The 27,511-nt window shown below is 41.1% G+C and overlaps 2 protein-coding genes across 5 annotated transcripts in view; one reads left to right on the top strand and one right to left on the bottom strand.

The window, feature by feature from the left end:
- Positions 1-8,210: 8,210 nt before the first annotated feature.
- Positions 8,211-9,089, top strand: LOC133958865 (high choriolytic enzyme 1-like). 2 transcript variants are annotated; one of them, XM_062393892.1, is made up of 2 exons: positions 8,211-8,282; positions 8,373-9,089. In XM_062393892.1, exons 1-2 carry the CDS (start codon positions 8,211-8,213, stop codon positions 9,087-9,089), a joined length of 789 nt encoding a protein of 262 aa, XP_062249876.1. The 2 variants fall into 2 exon arrangements, with proteins under 2 accessions (XP_062249876.1, XP_062249868.1); XM_062393884.1 differs by having other exon boundaries at positions 8,211-9,089.
- A 4,232-nt stretch (positions 9,090-13,321) lies between these two features.
- The window catches only part of LOC133955348 (multiple C2 and transmembrane domain-containing protein 2-like), a 35,593-nt gene continuing 21,403 nt past the window's right edge, over positions 13,322-27,511 (bottom strand). For all 3 annotated transcript variants that reach the window (XM_062390148.1, XM_062390166.1, XM_062390156.1), the window contains 15 exons: positions 27,136-27,306; positions 25,843-25,973; positions 25,390-25,576; positions 24,052-24,145; positions 23,858-23,960; positions 23,609-23,711; positions 23,318-23,419; positions 23,144-23,218; positions 22,209-22,328; positions 19,111-19,224; positions 17,796-17,837; positions 16,217-16,326; positions 15,843-15,952; positions 15,306-15,403; positions 13,322-14,278 (listed from right to left, as the gene is read on the bottom strand). In XM_062390148.1, coding sequence (XP_062246132.1) covers positions 14,231-14,278; positions 15,306-15,403; positions 15,843-15,952; positions 16,217-16,326; positions 17,796-17,837; positions 19,111-19,224; positions 22,209-22,328; positions 23,144-23,218; positions 23,318-23,419; positions 23,609-23,711; positions 23,858-23,960; positions 24,052-24,145; positions 25,390-25,576; positions 25,843-25,973; positions 27,136-27,306 — 1,608 coding nt within the window. In that variant the 3' untranslated portion in view covers positions 13,322-14,230. The remainder of the gene's footprint in view (positions 14,279-15,305; positions 15,404-15,842; positions 15,953-16,216; positions 16,327-17,795; positions 17,838-19,110; positions 19,225-22,208; positions 22,329-23,143; positions 23,219-23,317; positions 23,420-23,608; positions 23,712-23,857; positions 23,961-24,051; positions 24,146-25,389; positions 25,577-25,842; positions 25,974-27,135; positions 27,307-27,511) is intronic.

Below are 27,511 nucleotides of genomic sequence, written 5' to 3'. Positions count from 1 at the left end.
CGCCGGCAAAGACGAGGGAGGGGGCAGGAGGAGGAGGAGGAGGAGGAGGAGGAGGAGGAAAGGAGGAGGAGGAGGAGGAGGAAGAGGAGGCACTGGACTACTGCCTATGTATGAGGTGTTATTAATGCCACAGTGCAGAGGGACCAGTCATCCACACTGAAATCAGCACCAGTGTGGCCATGTTTCTGCAGGGCCTGGTCTAAAAATGAAATCTAATCCAAGACAAGGTAATAATTCTCAAACAGTCACACAGGGAGCTCCCCTCTCAATTTATTTAAGGCCTCCCTCCACTTTTAAACTTTCACCTCTATTTACCTAATAAGATCTACACAGTACACGCTATCCCTAATCAAGATGAAAGGAGCTCTGAGTTTACAAACATTTTCACAGACCCTTGAGTTATTGCTGTGTGGTAGCCAAGGTTTATTTAGGAACTACTTTTTGCCCTGTTTCTGGAACAAAACACGTGTAGATCTTCTGGTATAAAAAATAAATACAGAAACTGCTCTGAGCTGAAAAAGTGCCATCGTTTTTTTTTCTATTTCCTTTTAACAGTTAGCATTCCTCTGATTACAACCTGGACTTGAAGACCATTTATCATACAGTTGGACTTTACTTTGTGTTTTTATTATGTATATTTATTATTAAGTTGAAGGTCTTTGTCAAGGAAAATTAATTATGCATATTTTGTATGTATTTAAACTATATTTCAATGTGCAGATGTAGATGATCCTAATTCTACTTATTTTAATAGGTGTAAACATTCATTAACATTTTATTTATTCTGGTAGAAAAACCTCTGAATTCATTGTTTCCCTTCTGCCCAAGTCCAGTTTGTCCAGTTTGTAGAGCAGGTCCATACGTGTGAAGAGTGATCAGCCTACACAGCAACAGCAAATGTACATTTAAACTATATTTAAACTGATTAAAAACTATAAAGTCTAGAAGTATAAATTACAGCAGTGTTGGGATCAGGCTGGAGACAGCATGTGTCACTCTGAGGAATTTGTGGGTCCATTCAGGTTTGGACAGTGGTGGGACACAGTGGAGTTAACATAGCCACACCCTTAGTTGTGTATAGAAAATGGCTTAACAGAGAGCAAACAAACAACACGCAAGTTTCCCTTTGGGACCTTCATCAAGTTACCCACTGAATTAACATGGAGCAGTGACAGATGATGTGACCTGCCTACAGCACTTCATTTAAAAAATAATATATTCATTATCAAAGGGCCTTTCAAGACAATTCGTCCACACATATAAGGGATAAGACTTACTACTGACCAATTTAGAAATACAAACAGGTTAAGGAAAATTACAAAAAATTTCACTTTTAAAAAGCCCAACTCAAGGATGGATATGGTTAAAGTGCACCTGCTTTGACCATCGGCTTTACTGTTACTCTTCACCAATCTGGTGGCCTCTAGAATAAACCCAAACCTCTTCCTGTTTGATTTACACACAGGCTGATGGCAGCTACTGAAAGTCATCATAAAGGGCATGTGTTGGGTCACTGACAATTGCTGTCAATGTTATTTTATGTGGTCTAAGCAACAGTTAGTGCCACTTAAAATGGGAACGTTACATGACAGTTTTATACACTGCTACTGAAAAATGTATAGACAAACATCCAGTATATGAAAAAATGGATCTGCATTTTATCGGCTGAATTTTAGTCAACCTTTAAATTATCTTGATGTCCCACTTTTTCCATTTTAGTTATCTGAATTTAATTTAGTTCTTTCTCTGAGTTATCTCCTGCTGTGCTTTGACAAATAATATGTATTTCTATATACAGCAGTGCCAAAGCAGTGGTGCTTTTTAAAGTTAGGTGGCCATGTCTTTTTTACATAAGCTGTGTCCCAATTCCGGGGCTGCGTCCTTTGGGGGCTGCATTTGAAGAATGATTGGATGACAGCAGCGTGACTGGGCGGTCTCATTTCATGGTTCCTTCAAAATCTATCCTTCAATTTCCAAGCAAGAGTGAATCCAATGAGTGGAACCTCTATGGGCCAACTTATCCCAGGATTCATTGTGCACCACTGGCGAATCACTTTTCTAGAGGAAAATATGGCCGCGAACACTGAAGAAAAAAGAGAGTACATATTTAAAAGGGTGACATGAATAATAAGACATCTCGAAATAGCTGCAACAATTAGGTTCAGACTTCGTGGTCTCTAAACACATGACCTTCAAAGACCATTTCCTGTAGTTCGGGATACGTTGGGACCAGAGGTGGAGGAAATATGCAAATATTTTAGTTATGTAAAAGAATAATGGATAAATAGTACATATGTAAGTTTCTAATTGAGTAACAATAAATACTTCCTTTGAATATATTTAAAGCATTAAAAGTCAAAGTATTGGCCAAGTCTAGCCTATTCTCTAATGCAATGGTCAACTACGTCATTAACTGTGCTAACGCTAGCTCTGGATAAATTGTCTACTCACACCAAATTACAACATCTACTCACTCCTAAGCACAATGACAATAATGTTGAATTTCTGTGCTCTGCTAACAAACTATAGAGGAGGGCTCCTTTCAGGCTGCAGATCGCTGACCCTGTCTCTGCTCAACTTATACTAAACTAAGTTAGCCACTGTAACATTAGATAATGTTAATTTATCAAAACACACATCTGATCTGAAAAACGGTTTCAACTTAATCATAACTGTGGGTTAGGGTTAGGTACATTTATAACACACCATTGGTTGTAATAAATTCCTTCCTTAACGAAAATCGAGGTTTTAATGGTCTGTTTCAAGGATTAGCCAACACAAGGGAGAGCACAAGGAATCCGCCAACAAAGGCAACTGGCTGCACATGCGCAGACAAAGCAGTATGAGGCAATGCAATTGTACCTATTATTTCTTATGAATTTTAATAAAATCCAAAAAAAAAATGTAAAGGTGCAGAACATTTGTCAAAAGATAAGTGAGGTTCAGTAACACCTAAAATCAATTAAATAAGCTAGATTTAATCTTTTGAAATTACTGGCAGTCAGAATCAGGTTTTCTTGTGTATATTGTATTGTTACTACATGAATAATACTTAGTTGTATTATGAAAGAATGCTGCAGATGATGTAACAGAAAACAATTATTTATATATTGTCTTAGCCTCTTCTGAATCCATTTCAGTGAGGCTGTTGCTGCAGGAGACGGGAACTAATTGTACCTGATGGCTTTGATTGGATCAATGGACCTATTCCCCACTTGTAATTGATTACTTATAAAAGCCTAAAAAAGATGTGAACATGTTACACAGTGCGTTGTAAAAGTTTATTTGCTGATAAATAAAGGGGAAAAAAAGTACCTGAAAAAAAGTACCACAAATAATACTTTTAGTAAAGTAGGCTACAGATACATAACTTATATACTTAAGCTTATACTGAAGAAATAAATACAAAGGAATGTCCACGCGCTGCCAACGAAGATCTGAACAGAAGCTGAACTTTGTTGTGACATTAATCGTCCCCCATACTCGTTCAAATCAAACCCTCAGCACCATCACCACCATCAGCTCAAATTACTGTCCACCTCTAATTGATATGAACAATAACAGAAGACAGCTTGGTAATGGTGAACGTAATCGTCCCTGACAAAAGGCCAAACACCGCAAATCACACTTTACAGCCGGAGCGAGCGGAAGGCGATGTCTGGGCAGCAGCCAGCAAATGAGGAGAGATATTTCACTGCAGATATCCATCTACCACCTCAATCACATTTCATTACTGGGGCGGCCATTAAACAGTTACTGCCAAAGCTCCACGTTCATACTCAAATACACAACATGGGGTTTCTGTTCTGAGATTTTACAATGTATAACACGTGAAACAGTGTGTGTGTGTGTGTGTGTGTGTGTGCGTGGATTGTTGAGGAAAACTGTTAACCTAAGGAAATATATTCTAATGTCAGATTTAAACCTGAAATAAAAAGAGAGGTTATATGTGTATAAAGAGGGCGATTGCACAAAAGCTCCATTATTCAGAATCCATGTTCCCTGATCGTTAATCTCCTGTGGCGTCCTTACTGGCGTGTTGTTCATTAGGTACATTGCAGTGGGTGCTACAAGAGAGAGCTGCAGTCTGCTGGAAACGTTAACTGAGGTAGACAGGGCTTAAATCCTCCACTGTGGCGGCGACTGGCTCGCCAACCTCTCTGTTTCCAACACATTGCAGAGAGGAGGAGGGTTAACTATCAGCTATAATGTGTAACTGAAGATCAGCCTCCCCCCACAGCTTCACTCCCTCCTCAGGCCCCCCACCCCCCCACCACGACCAAACTGCACCCTCCTCCCCTCCATCCCAGCCCCCCCCTCCCTCCCCTCCCTCCCCTCCCTCCCCTCCCAGCATCCCCTGCTGCTGTTGTTGGGGTGGTCCCTGTTTCTGCTGTCAGCAAGCTGCTGGTCTTTCAGCTGCCCTGCTCCCTCCCTGCTTTTTCTCTCTCTCTCTCTCTTTTTTTTTTTCGCCGGTCTCTTAGGCGTCACAAGATTACTGAAGCAGCGCTGACATCTCTATCAGCCTGACCTAACACTCTGCCCTTTTCCTCCCACCCTCCATCTCCTCTCCCCCCGCCTCTGCCCGCACTCCAGGATCCATCACACTCTGGCCTGAGCCACTCACTGACACTACAACTACTATTACTACTACTACTACTACACATACAAAACAGGGGGAACACAAACACTGAAGGCACAAAGAAAAATACAACTGCAACAAACAGCAAATGAAAAAAAAACACTTAACTGCAATAATCTCACACTATTTACATTACATTATAATATATATATCCTTATATCATTAAACTATATAACGAATACAGCTATTTAGCCCACAACTTTGAATTTATACCCATACCATTTTTATTCTCCTATTCATATTGTTTACCTTACAAATACACTAGACATCCTCTTGCAATCATCCAGTGCAACTGCACTCAAGGACATTTCTTTCCAACCAGTATTTCCATGTATTGTTACATGGTATTTGTATTTATTTAATCTTTTCTATTTCCTATTGTTTGAACAATTCTATTCTTTTTTTTATACTTTCACATGTTCTTTCATCTACATCATTCTGACTATCTGCTGTTGTAACGACTGTTACGTGTTTGGGATTAATAAAGTGTATCTTGTCTTATCAGGAGTGGTGAAATTTACCACGATTTGATTATTTTTACATAAGTGAAAATTTGATTTCTTGTATGAATGTTGAAGTTAATAATAATCAAGCAAGATACCCTTCTCTCTACACTTTATTGGACAATTTTATTTTGAGACTGAAGTAAAAGATCTGATGTGAAAGGTAATTTCTGTCTTCAGTTCTCACTCTGCTTTCCTCCACATTAAAAGTAGATTACAATGTTGGAGTCAAAGCACAGCTGTCTTTTGTGGGGGGTCTGTAGGCATGGGGCCTTTGGGCGATGACTTTCGGGAGTTTTACATGTTGTTGTGAAAATGTGGCTCTCTCTCAGACCACCAGAAAAGTAAAATGAATGAAGGGAAATTATTGATGTGCCATATCTTCTGCTCAGAGCACATGAAAGACTTTTGTTATTTCATACAGGGGATGAAAATGTCCACGTGGCCTGACCGCTCCTCAGGAACCCCAGATAGTGCTGGGTACTCTGACAACATTACAGCTAATGCTTGATAAATTATATTATTGGGATTTTGACCAAAAATAATGGGACAGATGTCACATATGTCCATGATAGGTGTCACTGAGGCTGTGAACGGTCTGAAAAGTCAAACGAGGACGTCCACTCGGTCAAAGCCACAGTTTGTGTCCCTGTACGTTCCCGAAGAGCCCATGTACTTCATCCCAACGGGAAACTAGACCAGCTGTCAGCCAGATGACAGCAGTTACATCATCTCTAAAACTGATCTGACTCTCTCAAAACACAATGTCTGCATTTACAATATGTGCTGAAAAGTGGATTTGCACAGTGTTATAATTCGTCTTTCTGCACTCTGTGTGTCGGCGTGTTTATTAGCTGTCAGTATGCCTCAGCTCCGCTCATAGAAAAACAAAACGTCTATATTATTGTTCCTGCTGAATGATGTGCTTCTTATTCTGCTCTATTCAGACATATGACCAGTTTCTCTTTTCATATGTTATATTGAATTTCCCCCACTGAATGCTGCCTTTGCTCACTGGCTGCATTCATCCAATCACCCCCCAGTGTTGGCTTTTGAGATTTGTGAGGGGAATGATTTTCATCCGCAAACAAACTGCTGTGCTCGATGGAATTCCTGCCTGGGCCCGGCCAGAGTGTTGTTATTAAGCAACCTGAAATGACACAGTCTGCTGGGGGGCCTGCCAGTGGAAAGATGCTGTCTATTAGCTGTCAACAATGACCACTGGCTCTACCCTCCCATGGGACTGGCAAGCAAGGCATCGTCTCATCCCGAGTCTGGCTGAGAGATCACACAGGCCCCATTGTTTCAAACAGCCTGGGGTCTTATTGTAGCAGTGCCTCTGGGAAAGGACGAGCCTTCACGTCCATGCTCTGCTAAAGAATGGGCTTTCTGCAGGCTAAGGCCATGAAAACTTTAAGGGATGAATCTGGGGGAACACAGAGAGGCTACCGAGTAGATTTGGAAATGGGGGCACCCCTGCTTAGACGAGATTGGAGTCCCCATCCAGACCTCCCCTCTCCCTCTCTCAGTGCTGACCTCCCTTCTCCACCTCTGTTTAATAATGCCTGGGCCTTGGTCATTATTTTGGGCAGATGGAGACGGGGGCAGCCAGTGAAAGGAGCTGGTGTCACTCCTGAGGAGAGGATGGTAGGGATGACAGAGAAGAAAAAGCGAATCAGAGAAAAGATCAAAAGCAGAAGCTCGCCTTTCACTCGCCTGAAAGCGCTAAAGAGGATAAGGAACGATCGGGCCCGGGGTCTCCTGTCCTCTCTGGCAATTAGACTCAGCTGATGGAGAGAAAGGCGTGAATGGCAGGGTTCAAGGCCCTCTCTAGGACTCACACAACGGGAAGGAGTTTTTTCCCCGACGCCTCCTTTATCTTCCTCTCCTTTCAGAGTGTCAGAAATGCAGCTGAAATATCTCTCCAAAAAGACAGCACAATCCCCAATGCCAAACCTTAATCACAAGGGCTGATGAGATTGAGAGAGAGGGAGGGGGGTGTTTGAGAGAAAACACATTCTTTTCACGATTCATCTTTACACTTTACTTGAGGCCAGGATTCAAGGGAGGTGTAGTAGATTTATATGTGATAATTAAATTCAACAAATTAAAGTTCATATATTCTAGAGACGACAGAACAAATTACATTCAGGGATTATTGTTATGAACCAAGAAAACATTTAATTCTATACGTTTAGAAATCTGCATTAGACCTGACTTTAAATTAAAATGGTTTACCAGTCTGGACCCTTTCAGTTAAATGATCAATTAAGTAAAGAAGAAAATGAAAGATGCTTAAGTTAGAATTCAGATTCATTACACAATAGAAAACAAATTTAATGAAAAAACACAACACATTTGCATTTATGTGTCGGTAAACAAATAATAATGGCATACACACTGAGTGTCCCTAATGGATGGGCAGCCATGATGGTTTTATACAATGAACTGGACTGTTACACACAATTAAGTATTCTTCTTCTTTTTTTCTGACTAGCTAGCCGTCTCGGGCACAGCCACAGCAACATGTCCCAGAGGAACCTATTACCATCTTTTACATATGCAAGAGTTTCAATAGGCCGTCTATCATCCTCACAGAGGGACACGCAGCTTTTGGTACAACTTTAACAGCTTGTCATAGAAGGTGCACAGGGGATTTCAATTACCCAGGTCATCAAAAACTGAGGGAATGCTATTTGGGTCACACAAATTAGATTTTTACATACGTATATGCCTCGGTAAAGGTTGTCTAAAAGCCATTTGTAAAGAACAGGGACATGAAACCAGCTGTGATAAAGGGTAATTTGACACACAAATAGACACAAAGACCAAATAGACAGAACAACTTTGGCGGATTAGATGCTGTGTTTAAAAAGTAGGTTTGTCCGTGGAGTCCTCCCTTCATAGGTTTGTTTAGGCCTAACAGTGTGGACCCCAGCCCATAATAATCCTGCAGACACACCTGTAGAGGAGAGTATAAAGAGCCTGGACAGCACTGAGTCAAACATAAAGCATCAGGAGTCTCTCCTCTCCACAGAAGCTCCACAGCCTCCACACCCACCCTGAAGATGACTCCCAGTGTCAGCCTGCTGCTGCTGCTCTTGCTCGGCCTCTCACAGGCTCATCCTCTCCAGGAGGAGGTAATGGAAGAAGATGTTCCCGAGGACACCATGGACATCACCACCGGGATTCTGACCTCAAACAACGCCATAGATGAGATACCATGGGAGGAAATTGAAGAAGAAGTTCCTGAGGGCACCATGGACATCACCACCAGTATTCTGACCTCAAACAACGCCACAGATGAGATCCTGCTGGAAGGAGACCTGGTCGCTCCGAGAACCAGGAACGCCATGAAGTGCTGGTCTCAGAAGTGCCTGTGGAGGAAAGCCTCAAACGGTCAGGTGGTGATCCCCTTCACCCTGAGCAGAGAGTTCAGCAGCATGGAGAGGCAGAAGATCGACCGTGCCATGAAAGCCTTTGCCAGCTGGACCTGCATCCGCTTCGTCCCCCGTCAGAACCAGTATGACTACATCAGCATTGAGAACAGAGGTGGATGTTTCTCCTCTCTGGGCAGAGTGGGAGGCAGACAGGTGCTCTCTCTCAACAGGGGGGGCTGTGTCCAAAATGGGATCATCCAGCACGAGATCAACCACGCTCTGGGCTTCAACCACGAGCAGACCAGGAGCGACCGCGACAGCTACGTCAGGATCAACTGGGGGAACATCAACCAGCGGATGGCCTACAACTTCTACAAGAAGGACACCAACAACCTGAACACTCCCTACGACTACTCCTCCATCATGCACTACGGAAGAACAGCCTTCTCCATCCAGCAGGGGAGGGACAGCATCACCCCCATCCCCAATGCCAACGTCCGGATCGGCCAGAGGCAGGGCATGTCCTACTGGGACGTCATGAGGATCAACAGGCTCTATAGATGCTAACCACAATGCTTCTTATTATAGTTATCATTTAAAAAAATAAAGTAGCTGAATCAAATGTACAAGTTTTCGTTATATTCTTTCACAACTAAGGCAAGAGGAATAATGGATTTACTGAAAAAACATGTCAATGATACTTAATTTGACTTATAAATCGAATAAATCCAAGCAAAACTAAAACACAAAAATGGGTTTGTCTTACTTATCAATGTGTTCATATTCAAAGCCTGGAAAAGCTGATTCCTCTAAGCTACAGAGCTCATTGGACAGAATTCATAAACCTCCATCAGCATGAACTCACCCAGTTTTGAGTCAGACTGGGCGGCTTTGGCCCAGGAGTTAATCAGTGGGTTGGTGGTTCGATCCCTCCAGTCCACATTTCAAAGTATCCTTGGGCAAAAAACCTGAATCCCAAAATGTGTATGAATGATGTGTGATAGTACAAGAGCAGGTGAACCGGAATGGGTAAATGTGTCTGGAACTGCTTTGACTGGACGATTGCACTGGAAAACCAGATCTATAAGTGCTATATAGATATTCTCCAAGTTGTAGATTGGATGATATATATAAATGAATTGACTGAGCAATAATATTATATAAAATCAATAATTGGAAATACATTTGGAACAAGTGGAGTCGGCAAAGCGGCACCACAGGATCAATCCACCGCTGAAAATAGTCCCAAACAAATGCAGTATACACAATCATTTTGAGTGCATTAAGGGTAATTATTTTTGCTTTTTAAATTATTATTTTTCAGTTTCTTTTTCCAGTAATGCGATAGGGTTTGAGAGGCACAGGCAGGTGGAAAAGGTCAAAAAAAGCTGGAGACAGTTTTGACTTTTTCCATGAGGTTTGCTATACTTATCAAAAACTTAACTTGATCCAGCCTGATCCTTAAAAATAAAAAAGAATCTCTTGAGTGAAGGAGTTCATTTTCATGACTACAACCTTCTAATCGTGTAGATGTAATACATTTAAATAATTTTGCAAAGGAACAAGTTAATCATTCACATCCTGAGGATCAATGGATGTTGCCTGTTGTGGAGAGCAAAAGCTATAGACAAAAATAAACACTTCAAAAGATTTAAATATGGCAACAAACTGAAAAACAGGACTGTGACTGTTCCAGTTTTTTTCAGAGTTCAGTAAGAGGTCTGCTGTCCGCTCCATCATTTGACTGTGTAAGTCAGTGAGCTGTGTGGCATAGTGAACTGTTCATCTTTTTAGACCTGAGAGTTTGAGATTCTAACACAGTTCTAGCACAGACAAACAAAGCTCAGACAAAAGGCCCCATCTAACATCAGTATAATGGTTTGTCTCAGACATTCATGTTGCAGCTCCTCTGTCAGTCAGAGCTCTCGGCTGTTCGTAGCCTCAGGCTCTTCTGTATCAAGAGCTTTGATGTCATCCTGCTCTGAGACGCCAGGGTGGCCCCGCAGCCTCTGGGCAGCAGCTCAGTCACTACACACAGCGTCTGTGATTTACCTGCACCCAGACTCCCTGAAGGATTGTTAACACTGAGCGGAGCGGTGGGGCAGCATGTGGACATTCTGCATGTGCAAAATCAAGCTCATTACAGGAGCAACACACAACTAATGATTGATGATTGATGACAAGACTTGTGAGGAATTTGATATGAAAAAAACAAAATTAAGACTTGCAATGACAAAATGGTCTATCACAGATAAGTTGAAAATGTTGACTGTAGAAAAAACAAGTAGAAGTATCAGCTATTTTTGGAAATGAGGTCATTCACTTTCTTGCTGAGAGTCAGAGGAGAAGATTGGACAAAGATTGGAGAAGAGTGGACAAAACAACTCTCAATCTAAAAGTATCTCTGTTCTCATTACACTGATGTTTGTCCAAGTGTTTTTTCCGATAAATTTGATTTAATTCGTTATTTGATGATACAAAAAAAACTGTGAAAGGGCTTGATTGATAGCTCAAACCCAGTACCCCTTAACGATGCCATCACGTGCTGTAGTAGTTCATTTCTGGATAATGGGAGGAAATATAGGCTGTATAAAGGTGGACAATGCTTCTCTGAGTGGCAACGATGCTAATGCTGCAGCTAACAGTCAGAAACAAACCAGCAATGATTCCTTGTCTGTTTGATAATCTGAATAAAGAACACCTTTCCTGGTCTTTCTAAATTGAGCGCCAGTGAAAATTATGATATTCTGTTGATTGAATGCAAAGTGATCTGGCCTTTGTGACACTGGCATCAACATTAATACCACTTGGACACATTGAGGGGGGGAAAGGTCATCTATTGCCACTTTAAATTCATTAACCTTACACTTTGCTTAATTTATTTCTCTAATTGAAAGCAGTAGTTCATTGAAAAGTGTGTTCATCTGCTCAGGTCAAACTGTTCACTCAAACCCTGCAGTCTGAAAAACTCCTCTTGATCAAAACACATTAGCAGTTGTTAGCCAGAGGTCAACAGCAATGCTGGTTATAGTGATTCCAATGCTCAAAAATGTTTTCTCATCATTCGATCTATTATTATGTGTGCAGAGAGAAATGAGGGTTAGAACACAGAGGATATGTCTATCACTGAACACGCAGCTCTATAGGGATAGAACGGGAAGTACACTAACCAGGAGGTTGGCGGGTCGATCCCAGCGTCGCCCATTGGGCAAAACACTGAACCACAAATTGCCCCTGACAGCTGTGCTGCTCAAGTGCGAGTGATGTGTGATAGAGATAGTGCTGCACATTATGAATGAGAGATTGAACGGGTGAAGCCCTTTGAGGAGTCATCAAGAAGAGACAAAGGCTAGATGCAAACAGACCAGTAGCTGGGTAAACAATACTGTAGAGCTTGATATGATCTAAACAGGGATTTAAACAGAATCTGTCTCAAAGTGTAGGTTGTATCAAATCTCTGCTTTTATTGCATGTTCTGTTCCACGATTTCAAACTAGCAGCAGCCTAGAGATGAATAGTCACAGAAATAGAGACAGAGAGAACCACAAACCAACCAACTGGGCCGTCGGTGTTGAAACGGCTTCCTGCTGCTCTGCAGTTTGCTCACTGGCAGTGTCCTATGTTTTCAATCATCCAACCAAACAAACCACCCACACATATACACACAGTACATGCTGCATGTAGTTATTACAGAATTGAGAATGACTTAATGGATAATACTGGACGTTTACGGTCTGTACAGAGCCTTAAATGAAGCTCCTGTCTCTACACACACACACACACAGCTGACTGTTTTCAGTTCAATACCTAGTTGTAACAAGTCTTTTGAGACCTATCAGCCGCCGTATTTGTGGCTCATCAGAATGCATGTGCCACATCACATTAGTCCCCACGTGTGGATCATGATTTTACTTGGTAATTCTGAAGTGTCTCGCTGCCTATACATATTCATGCTGGGCCTATAAGTGTCAAATTGAGTTGTCCTTCCTGTGTCCTTGACAGTGGGTTATTAATATTGAATACGTAAGTCAGCATTATAACTAGATGAGGAGATATACAGGTCAGCGTCTGCCATGTTCTCCACACCCTCCGTCCTCCAGACAACTGACAAATGATCATATTAATTGATATGGTGCAGCACTGTATGGGATATTATGTGTATATTACAGTGTATTACAAAGCTCTGATTTCTCCAGTATATAATCAGGTCAATCATCTTATACGTTCATGTGCAGGACATTGTTGTAGCTTCTTGTACAAAACTAGATGATTCTTATTGTATTTTATGAGAGAAGTTTTTCTATAATTTTATTCATTTCATTCTGCCCACGCGCGCCGACTTAAAAGCCATAAATCCCAGGGTATTGCTCTGAGCGCCAACATCTTAACTATTCCAATTCTCCAATCCCTAAATTGGTGCGGCTGTTGTTGCTTGTGGCTGGTTTTTAAAAACCCTGCTCCTGTGTGGTGTGCAGCCGTACCGGAGGTTTGTCTGGCTGCTGCACTTGATAGGATGCTGGCTCCAGGCATCTCATCACTGCAGCTGAGAGGAGGTCGCGGAGGTCCTCCTGCTCTTGGCGACGCCCAAGGGCCATCTACACAGCGGGGAGCCAGGGTGCCAGTGAGGTCTCGAGCAGCCTCGCTTCGCTTCATGAAAGCCTAATGAAGAGAGGGGGCTCGGAAACTGTTTTCCAACGCCCACAATCCTGCAGCACAGGAGCATGGAGAGGATGAAGAAGCCATGCAGGGGAGTTCAGAGACGCAGAACAGAGCAGAGACAGACAGGAAGACAAAATATAATACACTGTGCTATTGTTTTTGTTTATTGCTGTTAGAAATGAAAACCACAGTATTCATCAGTGACTGTCATCAATAAATAAAGTTAGGTGAGTACAAACTACAGTGCATCCACTGTGAGGGACCTGTGCATGTAAAGATAAATCCATATCATCATGTTGAAGGAAAATGAGTCAGTCAGTACTGAATGAACACAGATGTTTATCCATTTTCAATATGAATCCAAGCAATACAGGCATATGATGCAAGCTATTGGCTACTAACATTGATATGTTGCTGTTTAGACAGTAGAGTGTGACAGGTTGTAAAAGGGATTGTGACCTGACATTCATTCAGATTAAAACCACGATGTCCATGCACGTAAAAAAAACTACTTTATATTATAGGTAATCTATTGTTTTATCTCAGCTACAATTTGTGATTTTTAAAAATAGTGAATCATGTATTTTATAATGAAAGTCTTCACATTTGTCAATGTAGAAATATAGACACACAAATGATGCCAAACATATACATTCACTAAAATACAAACTGATATGGCTGTTGTTTTCAGGAAAACAAAACATGGGACTAGGTAAATACTACATTTAAAAAAGTAGCCTCTGATTAAATATCTAAAAGAATAAACTGTACATCCGATGAAACTTTGGAAGTTATTTCACAAACTGCTCCAGAAATGCACAGTGGACACATTAACACAAATGTGGTGAAGAAATCTCTGCGGGGTCTTTGGTGTAGATGTCTTTGGTTGAAAGGTCTTTAGGTGCTGGTGGATATGAGCGCTGCGCAGCTGTGCCCTCACCACAGCAGATTAAGATTCAAACCTTCCACACACCCTGAAAACAAGAAAAAGTGACAATCTGCAGATCCACTGGAGATGATGTACAGAGCAGTGGCAGCGTCAGGTCCGTTTACTGGACTTTCTTCTTCCGGGTGCCTCTCACCTCACCGAACTGAACCTGCAGGAAATGAAACAATTTATCCATTAAAAGTGAAGGGATTAGTCTTTATGGAAAATGTATATTCATCCACCAAATTATGTTTTATTCCATTACTACAGCCCAATACTTTATTTACTTATGTAGTGTAGCATGATGTTGTGCATTGACTGACTATGTCCTGTTACAGACGAACAGCAGCAGTCAGTGGTGAGACTGCAGATTCAAACACAGACCCAGGGGCATGAGAAAAGGGGGTCAAACAGCTTAGAAAGAGCAGGAGACAGAGGGTGAGGAGGAGAGAGGACGGCGTATAAAAAGAGAGGGGACAGAAGGGAGAGTGGGAATAAAGGAAGAAAAGAGGTCAGCACAGATGGAGGAGGAGAGATTTCTTCTGAATACTTTATACTGTTAAAAAGAAAAATCTGGTTTTTGGACAGAAGGCAGCCATTTTGGGCCTGAATTGCAAAATCCTGCAACTTGAAGAAGAATCAACTAAAGTGTTGATTCTTCTTCAATACAAGATACATTCGGTTAATTATAATAGTTCTTTCTGGTTGATGAGAGCTGGAGGACAATTACTATATTAAAGTGTTGATTCTTCTTCAATACAAGATACATTCAGTTAATTATAATAGTTCTTTCTGGTTGATGAGAGCTGGAGGACAATTACTATATTAAAGTGTTGATTCTTCTTCAATACAAGATATATTCGGTTAATTATAATAGTTCTTTCTGGTTGATGAGAGCTGGAGGAGCCTCAGTGAGCTGCTAGTTGACAGTTCACACTCGTGCTGGGTTCAAACAGGAGACACCAGGAGCAGCGTCTGCTGTCTCAGCCTGGGAACAGCCCGCGCTGCAAAGACCTCCACCAGGGATGTATCATGGCCAAAACACAACAGAAATTATACGAGGCTACATAATTATACAGATGAAGCTAATTATACATATAAGAGTGAGGAATGCCTGGGAGTTGTGGTAGTAAAATGCAAAGCCAGCGGGCTCTGGGATTTTGGGCTTCCTGGCCGGTTGATCCAGCGGGGCTTACCTTCTGCACATCTGAAGGCACCCTCGTCAGGAAATCAAGCACCTCATTGTTGTCGATGCTGTATGGGTTCCGTAGTTTCTTGGTGAATTTATTGATGCCTAAAACAGAAATTCACACCAACATATCATTACCAGGAGTCTGTTGTGGCTGCACTCTTTGTTTCCACACAAACAAATCCCTGCAGAGGAGGCACACGCTGTCCAAGAAACAACACTTCTAGTACTCCCTGATTCTGTTGTCCTCTCGTTTTACTTTCACTTTACACACTGCAAGAGTTACATTGTACTCCCCAGTCATTCAGCTAGTATCTTCACTCATTTAACAACAGAATGTGTTTCAATTCATCATTAAAATCGTCATATATTGTACAGAGATAAAAGTGAAAAAGTCAAAGCAGCAAAATATATATAGAAAAAATCATGTGAACTTGTAAATCCAGTAATTAATACAATGATAGAAAATAACAAAAAATGGTAAGTAAAAGGATGTTTATGAGACAAACCCTCCGACAACAAAGCATCAGTGCTTGAGACTCACCCCATATTAAAACTACGTATCGTATAGGGATGAAGTATGTGAGGACTGCTCCGATGGTGAAAACCAGGAGGGCCAGAGCCGACAGGAACGGCACAGACCAGTTGAACGTGCTGACAAATGAAGATTAGAGACATCAGTACGTTTGTTCAAACCTGATTCGTTGATTGGACATTATCATCCGCTAATAATAGATGTGAGTGAGGCCCCTTTGACTTAGTTTTTCTTTTTATATATATATATAATAATTTTTGCATTGGACAGTGAAAGAAAATGTTGCTAAAATAAGGAACAATTACCATCCTTTTTGACAGTGGCCATAAACATCTGAGATATCTGCAGCTGAAATTAACATAAATATTCGTTCAAATTCTTACTTTTTAATCCTCTCCCCGAAACAAGCGATCGTGTCCAGCAGGTTCTGAAGTGTGATGATGGTTTCTTGTACCATGTGGATTTTCTCCATCAGCCCTTTTCTCTCTGACTCCTGTGTTACAGCAAACAACACAAACACATCTCAATTCTTCTCCTCCGTCTGGTAGGTGTTGGTAGTTAATTTGGGCCAAATGGATAATTTTTTCATAATCAACATACAAACAGATTTATCCACAGAATAAAAAAATGAATAAGTGGCCAAAGTATAAACTCTTCTGTATTAGTTTTCAGAACAATTGGTTCAAATAAGTTAGTTTATTTGTGGTGGTAATTAGTCAGCTCAATTAAAATGAACTGATCTTTGGTCAATTTTTTCTGATGAATTTGATTGTAGAGATATTCTCATGGCCACGGATGATTTGATTTCTGCAACATTTCATGAATCATCTCTGAAAAAGAAACTAAAACAGTGAAATAGACTCATTCAGCTCTGAATAAAGAGAGTCTGCAAAATGTGAAAGTACAGGCTGGTAGTTTGAAAGTTTGTCTTTTTGAAGCGAACGCTCTTTAGAATGAGACTGGACTTCACATTATGAAAGGGAAGGCTGGTCCAGACCCCAAGAGGGACAGACAACTTTAAAGTAAAACAGAGGAGAGCAGTTCCTCTGAAGATGGCTGCGGTGAGAGCCAGACTTCAGACAGAGGCTTGGCCACATGTTCACATCAAACACTGAAGAGGGTTATAGGACTAGAGAAAGGTGACGGGGTCTGTGGGGATGTTGGACTGGTAGTGGTGGTGGTTATTATAGGGGGAGTGTTTACTGGCTGAAGCCAAGGTCTTTGTCACTATGTGATCTCTGTGATATGCGTTCGCCTCTGCTTGGAAACAGTGGGCGATCGCTGGCTCAGTGCCACCGAGGACGAGCCTGGGAACAGATCTGCAGAGGGAAACAAACCTGGTATATTCCAGATGCACGGTGACTATCAGTCTGAAAAACCACATGTAAGACAATTTAGCTTCACCTCACACAAATATCCATCACTGCAATAAACCACTGCAGGGTCATGTTCCCACTGGAAGCAGCATGAGAACCGCTTTACATCAGCCCGACACAGGCCATTCAAAACGTTTACAATAAACTGCTGCTGTTCTACAGAAATATTCCATTGGCTAAAAGCTTTGTAACACTCTCAACGCAAACTGTCAAGAGGAGCTTAGAAAAAGCATGTCTAAGTGCTGTCATTAGTTCCATATTGATGGTATTATAGGGCGTGTTAAGCTCAGGGACTTTCCCCAAAGCAGGCAGAATCTTTCTCCCCTCCCCTCTATTTGCATATGAATGTGTTGTGACATGTGGAAGCGGGCCGATGAGGTCTTCATTAAGCCCAAATGTATTCTACAAACCACAGGTTTACAAAGAAATCCATCCAGTTGTTGGCAGGAATCAAAATGCATCAGATTCGGTAGTGAATAAAGAGCTTAACAAAATGGATCAATAACAGGTTATAAACAAATTCGACTCTAAACATGAAATACAGATTCAACAAAGAAGTGGGAAAATACAAGCCACACGTACGCACCTTCTCATCGTCTTCATCCTCATCCCCCAAATCCATATTATCCTGGGAACATAAGAATCATAAAAGGAGAGTTGACATTCTCATGGTTCCAAGATTTTACATGATAAACTCATCACACCTCATCTCTCTGTGTTAACTCAGTGGTGACACCATCATCAGCCTCTACACAACCCCAGCATGGCAGGACACAGCAAACTGACAGGCCTCAAAGTGAAGGTCAGACAATGGTTATGTATTTAATATTTTTATAATAACATGACCATCAGTGAGTTGCTCAAATTGATGAACCCACAGAGAATTATCAGCTGAATACAACTCAGCTGTACAGAGTGTTTTGTTGTCTTTTAGCTCATTGTTCTGATTTTTCTGTCCACAACTTCACCATCTCTTAACTCTTTCTTGTGGTAGCAGCAGGCAGCTGAAAAACTCTAAAACCCTGTGGATGCATTGGACAGACAGAAAAACTAGCTCATGAACATAGTTAAGACGAGAGGATATTAGGCAGAAATGGAAGGAAAGTGAGTATTGAATTCACATTTGCTAATGGACTGGAAACAGAAGAAAACAAAATGCTAAGGTTGCGCCACATTTATATTTTCATTCTGTAAATAGACAATTAAAATGTAAGTTTGGTGAAAATCAGATTTTTCTGCAGCCTGCAAACTCAAAGAAGATAAGTGCTAAAAATCAGTTTGGATGTGTCATTGTGTTGCATGCAAGTAAAAAAGATGGGAAAATTGATTTGATCTATGAGTAATATTCCTGATTATTTAACGCAATATAATTTTTTTTTGCCTGGCCCTGTGATACACTGGCAACATGTTCAGGCTGTGCCCCGCCTCTCAACCAATGACACCTGGGATTGGCTCCAGCTGCTCTTTAAGGATAAAAGGTATAGATGATATAATGTAATGTAATATAATAATACTTAGTCATGATGAAAAAAAATTTTAATTAGAAATCAAATTTTGTCTATGCACTTACTGTATTCAGAATCATTACGTTATCAAACTTTTGTCCTTTTCTTTGAAAAGATGAAAGAATTATGAGTTTAATAAGATTGCTGTAACATTTAGACAGGACTCAGGTCAATAAATAGAAGTGGACCGAGGAAAAAGAAGGAGTGTTAACAAAGGTCAAGCACTGCAAATTAGCTGAGGCTATACTGACGTGTTGCGTTAGTCTATTCAATGTGTTATTTTATTATTTTGTGTTATGGAGAGGTGTAGCTAGTTGCTATGGAAATGAACCAGCTTTTTAAATTGCCAGAACAAAATAAAGACGGACGAGGCCGACGGCGCCGCTCTTCACTTACCAGGTCGTGGCTGACGGGACCGTAGCGGATCTGGAGGTAGTTCCTCAAGATGAGCAAAACCAGGAAGAAGGGCAGCATGTAAAACTCCCAGTACCAAACTGTCACCACAAACACCTGCAGGCGGAGGGTCGCAGAGGTCAGACAGGAGGGTGGTGAGGGGACAGAACTATTAAGTCACATTCAGATACATTTCCAATGAATCCCCGCCGGCTGAAGCTTGATCCACTCCACGACTGATTACATAAGCAGTGATCAAGCTGATGCAGGCTGAACTGCTGCTATCACAGCCAAGCTTCCTACATACAGATATTTTGCAGACACTCACCAGGACCGACTCTACCTCCATTTGCTTTGACACTAACAACATAAGCCTAATTGCTCTCATCTCGTGTACATTAGTGGACTGTCATCCACGGCCATAATGGCACTTGTGATGAACATTCCACCTGTGTCTGTCTGTCTCTGGTGAAATGAATGAGAAAATAAAGAAATATCGCTTGTGATGTCTGGACTGCACGGCTAAATGGAGCTATAAAATAATCCTGTCAGAGAGGCAGTGCCGGCCAAAATGGCAGCAAGCCAAAAGGCGTGGGGGGGCAGTTTACAGGTTTTTAAATGCTAATAAAAATAGAAGTGAACATCTGGTAAAGACATCATTCTCCTCTGAGGCACCAACGGACATAAAAGATGGCAGATCTCCCCCGCTCCCTCTCCTCCTCCTCCTCCTCGCCTACACTGCTGCCGCCACTATCGGCTTTAATGTGCAAAAAGCCAAGCACGCTCTTGTCTGTGTTATCAGAAGCCAAACCAGAGCCTGGGAGAGGAGATGAAACCAGTTCCTCACTGAAAGGGTTATATTTTATTAGCAAGGACCAAGCTGGGGACAAGGGGGGAAAGCCAAGTCACGCTTTGGTGGAAATGTATACTCTGCCCGTAAAGATTGTGATAACTGCGGCGTATTTCAGGTTGAGAGGCATTACAGAGTCTTCAACAGCAAAAGGAGGGACCTGGAAATACAATCCAGATCAGAGAAAATAAAAAATGTGAAGGGCTACCAAATGTAGGGGAGAGCTACTGAACTGCAGGGAAGCAGCACATTATCTGAATGCAGCAGGATTTCCACACCAATTATAAGGGGAAGGGTTTCCATGACACAGAGGTAATCCAAGAGCACTTGATTCACTGAGAGAGGAGGGGGTGTGCTGAATATTTTTCTGAAATCATTGACTGGTTGGCAGTAATGACTGGACGCCAACTCATTCCCAGGGTTCGGAAAACATTAGAAGAGCCTCTTCGTAAGGACCAGGAGACAGAGGAGTTGGAGCTGTCTTATAAAATATGTAACAAGATAAATTAACATTAATATACATTTCTTTATATTATGGGAGGAGGGGGTGGAAGCCCACTGCTGCCTCTGACCATGTGGGTGTTATGCTGCTGTTCTGCCTCTCAGCATTGTGTTGTTGTTTTCTTCTTCTTTGTCTTACTTCTTAGAAAGCCTCTTTGTATTTTGGGTGACCCCTCTCCTGTTGTGTGTTTGGGTGGAGGCTGCAGAGAACTGGAGGATGGGGATGTGCGACTTGGAAATCGCTCGTTGCTTTAATGTGCGATTAACAGTACAGATGTTGTTTATTTTGAAAGAAAAAAATAAAATCAACAGTAAGGCAGACCATCCAATAAAATAAAGCAATGAAGGTCAGTGATGTATTATGCTGTAGTTCAGAGGGTATTGCACTGACACTGCCGGGACTGAACTGAGATAACCTGCACCTAATAATTTGCACTTACAGGGAAGTGCAGCAGCTAAAGCTGTTTGCACGAAGGTGTGTGACTCAGATGTTGCAGGTGGTTTGTCACAGTATCCGGTCGTGTACAGTGAAGCTTTCAATCATTTCTCTTATGTGGTGGTATTAGGCAGGAATCTAGTTGTCCTCAGTGGGGCTTAAAAAAAGCAGGGAGCATTAGTGTGAAAACAGGAGTACAGATGGTACCGTATTTCCAACCCTGAGATGCAGTGGGAGGATGTGTGTGTGTGTGTTCATGCTTGTATGATGTAATTTCACTGTATATATGTGTGCGTGTGACTGAGTTCAGGCAAATTTCTGAATTTTCCTCAGGATTAATAAAGTATCCATTTATCTATCTATCTATCTAAATCTACAGTATATACCCTAAGAATTAACACTAAATATAAATAAAGAGGAGACTTGGTATTCTTCAGAACTATTATAATCATATCGTTTTTTGCCAACCAAAAGTGTTGTTTCACTGTGAGCACCTATACATGAACTGCTGTACAAATATTTAAATTGTAAGCAGTTTCTGGTAACGTACGCCCTGGACCACAGAGCTCCAAGATTATAAGCCACATGCACGACTCCAAGCTAAAACCCAGTCAGTGGCGTGTGTTCAGATAACAGATCTGTGCTGGTGTACAGTCTCACTTTACCAGTCTCATAAAGAAGTCTTCAGATGCTGAGAAAAGCTTTAGTGCCATCTACAGGACGTGGGCTGTAAAAACAAAAAGAACTCTGAATGACCTTGATTGCCTGCATCGTTAATGCACATCTTGCTGCACGTAGTTTCGATGGAGCTCGATCTGAGAGAATAAGTCAAAAAGATCAGCACCCATTTCAATAAAAAGATAAGGGCTGTGATTTTGTCTTTACACATGTCTAACGCTTGTACTGAACAACGGACTCTTGGAGAATCTGTGTTATCTACGAAGAGCCTTTTAATTGGAGTTCTGTCGGTAAAGAGGGGTCTAAGTTTAACTGAGCACAGATTGGACAGAGGGTTAATGAGTTGTCAGGGAAGAAGAACAAAAATAGACCATCTCGACTCCACTGGGACTCTACTCTCCTCCAGCTGAGGCTTAACTCTGCATCCACGGCACACGCAACACTGAGAGCCTCCACGACACACAGAGCCGTTGACGAGCCTGCGTTTTCTGCTGAGCCCAACGCCGCATTGATTAAGATTCGAGCTGGGAGGGTTCAAGCAGGGGTTGGACCAGACTGCGGTTGTCTTCCGAAGCCTTGGAGGGAAAACAGAGGAAATGCAGATAAGTGTGTTGATAAGCAGTTAAAGCACTTCACCATGAAGGCGAGCAGGCTCCTCTGAACGCTCTCCCACTGGAAGCAGCTTTTGATGTACTGCAGCGTCGACATGATAGCCCTGTACAGTGTCTGAACACGCAGTACGTTCCTCGCCAGAGCCTGAAAGACACAGATTATAAACATTATTTTAAATATTTTTTTTATATGGATAATAACACACTAAATGATGTTTACGCTCTAATCATGCCGCAAAGGAAACATTCCACTGTGAGCTAGTGAAACAGTGAGAATAGCTGGTGGGTTTTGGCATGAGCCATTGTGGTCAGGGGGGCAGTAATCTGACCTGATTTTGTCAACCAAGACTTTCAACATTTAAACAAACTGAAAACCTGCACGGTACAATCCGGGTCCTCCGTGTGTAAGCCAATTTTGGCGTTAGCGAACAACGTTTTGTCTTGCAACAATGAGTCTTTGTGAGGAGTACAGACAGTCAGGCACCCCGTGTCACAGCCTGTCATGCACACTGTATATCAAACTAATCTAGAACAGTAGACAAGAGCTCCGTCACAGTTGGGGTCAATTAAAGCTCAATTCAACTAATTTGTGGGCAAAGTGAAGCCCTGCTTCTGGAGTTGCTGCCTTTTAGAGAAAATCAAGGCTAAAGGTATTCATGTGCTGATAAATAATATGCTGATAGTTGTGCCACATTTCTTCTCCCTTTCTGCATCCATAAGCTCTTTAAATGATTAGTCAAGCATGAAACAAATACAGAAATAATTTGTCTAGACCGCCACAGTTTGTTCCTTCTAACTTTTCATTTGATGGGGTTCAGAGTGAAAATGACCTGTTATCTTTATAATCGAACCAGCCATCACTTACTTTCTTAATCAATTGTTGTTGTTGTTTTTTTTTTTTGGGGGGGGGGGGGGGGGTTAAAATCTTAACAACAGTTAATGGATTAACCATAAATTTACCTTTTTGGAAAATTTTGGATTATCCTCAATGAATCTTCTCTCTCTGGGTTGAAAGGTTTTTATGCCTGCTCTGACCTGATAAAAAAAAAAAAAAATTAGTACAGAAGCATTGAGAAGCAGACAGAATCAGGCCCATATTTTATATCCATCACGTCAGTTTCAACCTTTACTTACAGGGTTAAAAATAACATCCAGCTGCAGAGTGATGCTCCCCTTCGACAGGCCACCTAAGTCCTCTTTCTTCAGCGGGAAAGTGACCTGCTTTCCCTGGCGGATCTGCAGGACAGAAAGGGCATCAGGTGCTGAACTCGGCCATGAACCTGTCCATCAGTCATGCTGGATTAGATCTTAACAGGTCTTCAACCCACAGGACTGTCATCACCTTCTTCACTTTCATTTAGACACAGAGTGTTAATAGATAAGTCAAAAGTCTGTATGATGGACTCTGAGTGAGGTGGTGTGTACCAAGAGCAGGGGGATGGCAACTTTTCCCAGGAAGTCTGGCGCCTTGTCTCCATCCTCATCAAAAATGGTCACCACCAGCGCTTCATGAATGTCTTTGACAGGGCTGCAATAAACAAGGTCAGGGGATCTTTACAAACTGGCACTCACAATAGAATCAGGTCATAATTCGTAAACTTGCAGTAAAACACACACGTGGTCAAAGTGCAAACATCAGGGGGTATTTATGATAGAAAAGATAGTGAGACTGACAATGTGAAGACTTGGTTCCACTCTGGGTAGAGGGTCTTGTAGATGGTGTGAGTCTGAAGTCTGTCATTCCCCAGTTCCAACACACAGAACGGGTCACTCTTTCCTACAGAACATGACACAAAATTTGACACAACACTTTAACGCTGGGGTCCTGCCGGCCACTGCACTGAAAAAACAACAAAACATCAACGCACCGTTTAAATCAGCAGCCAGTAGATCTGCAGCCTTGATAACTTTGACTTGAAGGAAACCAACATCTCTGAGGTTTTGAAAGGACTTTTTCAAACTCTGTGGACAGGAAGCATGAATTATTTTAAATTATCATTAAATTAATGTGAAAGATTTTCTTTCCATTGCAGTACAGGAGTGAGAAAACACTGAAAGAGTCTAAACATAATCCTTGTATAGAAATGATTCACAAAAAATCTTCATCTTCATTCAATCTTCATGTCTTTATCAAGAGCAAAATCGTTGTTCCTAGGCCTCAGGTTTCTATTAAAATCTAACAGAAAAAAGTATTGCCATATTTATAGTCCTCTGCATTTTCTATTTGCACACTAAAAATGTTTACATAACAGATGTAGGCTTGTCGGTATATGCAGTTTTTTTCCCTCAACAAACTGCTTAATAGACCCTTTTACATTTTAAATGATTTATGGGACATTGTGACGTCTAGAACAGACTAATTGCTGAAGGCATGAAATGATTGAGGTGAATTCGAATTTTTTTCTTTTCTAGTATTTCCTTGAGAAATCCATAAAAACACTCATATATTTAAACATTCAAACGACTACTCCAATCACTGCATTTTCATTTTTAAATGTGTTACAGGTTATAACCACTAAAATTGTGCTCTGCCAAGGAAAATGTTTCCAATCAATGTAAAGGAGGCTATGCATGACTTATTTAATAGACTAAAACATAAAAACCATTGTTTAATTTGAACGACCCTTTGATAAACATGGTTAAGGCCTGATGCAGTGGCACAGCATCTCTGGAAGGGTTTCTTTCTATTGGACCATTCCATACTTAATTCAGCAGAGGAGATTTTTGAATATAGTCCATTCCAAGCAAGTCATCGCCTGTCATTGCTAGAAGCATAACATCCAGCTGTATTTGGTGATAACACATGAAAACCCCAATTTTCTGAATTCACTACACAGCGGCCTATTTGATGTTAAAATTAGAATTTTATAATTATGTTAGATTTTACTATTCAGCTCCGCACTGACATAGCAGGATTCCCTGTTACAGACTCTCAGCACTCAGATACTGCCATCTTTTGGTCCTTCAACTAAGAGCAGAGGAAATGCTCTCTTCAAACTTCCCTAATATTCACTCTATAAACACTCAGACTATCTTGTCTGGATTTCTTGTCATTTTTAAGAAAACTGTAGGAAACTTTTACTTTTATAATAAAATTGAATAAACATTGAGGATGAGGGCTGGTATGGATCAAATGACAGAGGTGTCAGGTAAAGTGACACTTGAAGGGAGCACATACAGATGATACACAGCACAGAAATACTGACAAAGTTGTCCAGCTGGTTCTGTTGTTCCTGAGGTTCATCGAGAGGTGCAGCGCACAGATCTGAGATGGAGACGCCGCTGCACGTGTTCAGCATGAGCAAGAAAACCAAACGTCCCCTCCCCGGTACCAGCGAGTGTGTGAACAGCTGCTTCTGATTGAGAGGGACATTGGATAGGTCCACTTCACACCTGCACACACAAACACACAGCACAGTCACTCACACTGTGGCATGTATACAATCTCTTCTTTGGTATCTCAGTCAATGCATTTACAGAATTATACTTAGGTTTATATTTATTACACGTGCACAGTTATTCACAAGGCATTCATGGCCTGGTGAGACGCATCATTCGTTTTTAGACTCATGGAACAGACCCAAGTCTTGTGTAAACTGAGCCTGTGTGTTTATATGTGCACAATAGATGACATGTCACAGAGCTGAATCCAGACTCACGTTCCCAAACACTCCTCTGTCCTTCGTCCTTCCTTGGACCAGAGCTCCACCTCTAGCACTCCTGGACTGTCCACGAACTGATTGAAGGTGAACCTCTCTCTCCACTGAGGCTTCGCCACTTTGCAGTGATTCTGAATCAGAGAGAGACCGTGAACATTATAAGATGCTTTCACCATCATTTGTGTATACTTTAAAACAATGACAGGAGCCATTCAGATTCAGGCAGGCAACATCGCCTCAATAATCTCCTTAATGTTGTCATTGTAGTAATTCAACTTATGCTAGATGTTGTTGAAGTTATTATTATTGTACAAATAAAATGTAAAAAACCATACAAGGAGTTAGTGGTTGTGCAGATGTGCTCGCACAATTCATATTTATAACATTAACTGGTTGAATTATGTTCATTTTACCTGTGTTGGTAAATGTGATTTTCCCACAGACTAGAGTGTGAACGTTTGTTGTTTAGCAGCATTATAAATTTCCACTGCTCATGAAAGTCTAATGAATAATTACTGTCACTTTGAACCTGCATATAAATAAAGGAAAAGAAAAGGAGCAGAATACAAAACATGTACATATATCTAGTGCATTGCTATTATATGGTAATCTCATCATGCATAAAACATGATATAAAAGTAATCCCTTTTTCTGTTATTTGAAACATCAAATTGACCAGTATTACTTACACAAATATAGAACATTTACATTCCAACTACTATAATGTTATTTGTATAGCCCATATTCATAAATCACAATGAGCCTCATTGGGCTTAAGGTGTGACATCCTCTGTTCTTAACAGATGTTGTTCAGATGTTCTTAATTGGTGTAAAGGTATTACCTGTAATGCTACAAATGTATCTTAAGCAACCATCAAACATTTATATCGACCAAATTAATGAAGAGAGTTTTTACTTGGAACGATGCTAAATGCTTTGTCAAAAAGAAGGGATGAATATTAACGACCACCTTCAGTAAAATTTTACTGCAGTTTTTGTGAGGAACTAACTAATCTTCACGTATAAAATCTGTGCAGAGCTTCTTTATTATCATTGTAATGATTATTTAAACTTATTTCATTTTTTCATTCTTTGTGTAGGCGATACTCGTAGTTGAAAAATATACAAATAAATATATATTAATTTCAAAATAACAAAAAAAATATTAGTAAATAAGTGGCTGTGAGAATGAAAAAATGAATTGCAGTCAATTTAGAAGAAGGAGGGTGTTGGAAAAAACAAAAGGCGAGGGGGTGTGGAGTGGATGAAAAGCATCAAATCTCTATCCAGTACCTTGCTTTTGAATCTCTGCTCTCCCAGTCTGAAGCGAACAAAGAGCTGACCTCCCTGAGTGTCCACCGGCAGCTCTTGACCCTCCACCAGAGTCACCGACACCACAGATGTCCAAAGCTGACTCTTCTTCAGCGTCTCTGACAGACGAAGACTCTGAGAGGACGCTCCCGACTAAACGTGAGGAGACAAGAGGAGACGACAACGACAGGAGAGGGAAAGGATTTCACAACACGAAAATTAATCCAATTCCTTTAAAATTTTGATTTACATTGTTACTATGTAACACAAATTCATTACATAAAGATGAACTACTATATATACACTATTAAAATATAAAAATCCACCACATCAATGTTTTGAACATCACAATCAGCAC

This window comes from Platichthys flesus, chromosome 1, assembly GCF_949316205.1.
Source record: "Platichthys flesus chromosome 1, fPlaFle2.1, whole genome shotgun sequence".
Lineage (NCBI taxonomy): Eukaryota > Metazoa > Chordata > Actinopteri > Pleuronectiformes > Pleuronectidae > Platichthys > Platichthys flesus.
The sequence above is the reverse complement of the archived record's forward strand: the minus strand, read 5'-3'. Positions and strand labels throughout refer to the sequence as shown.

What these genes read in the sequence shown, in the direction of transcription:
- LOC133958865 (XM_062393884.1), top strand. Translation starts at nt 8,211, where the DNA reads ATGACTCCCAGTGTCAGCCTGCTGCTGCTGCTCTTGCTCGGCCTCTCA.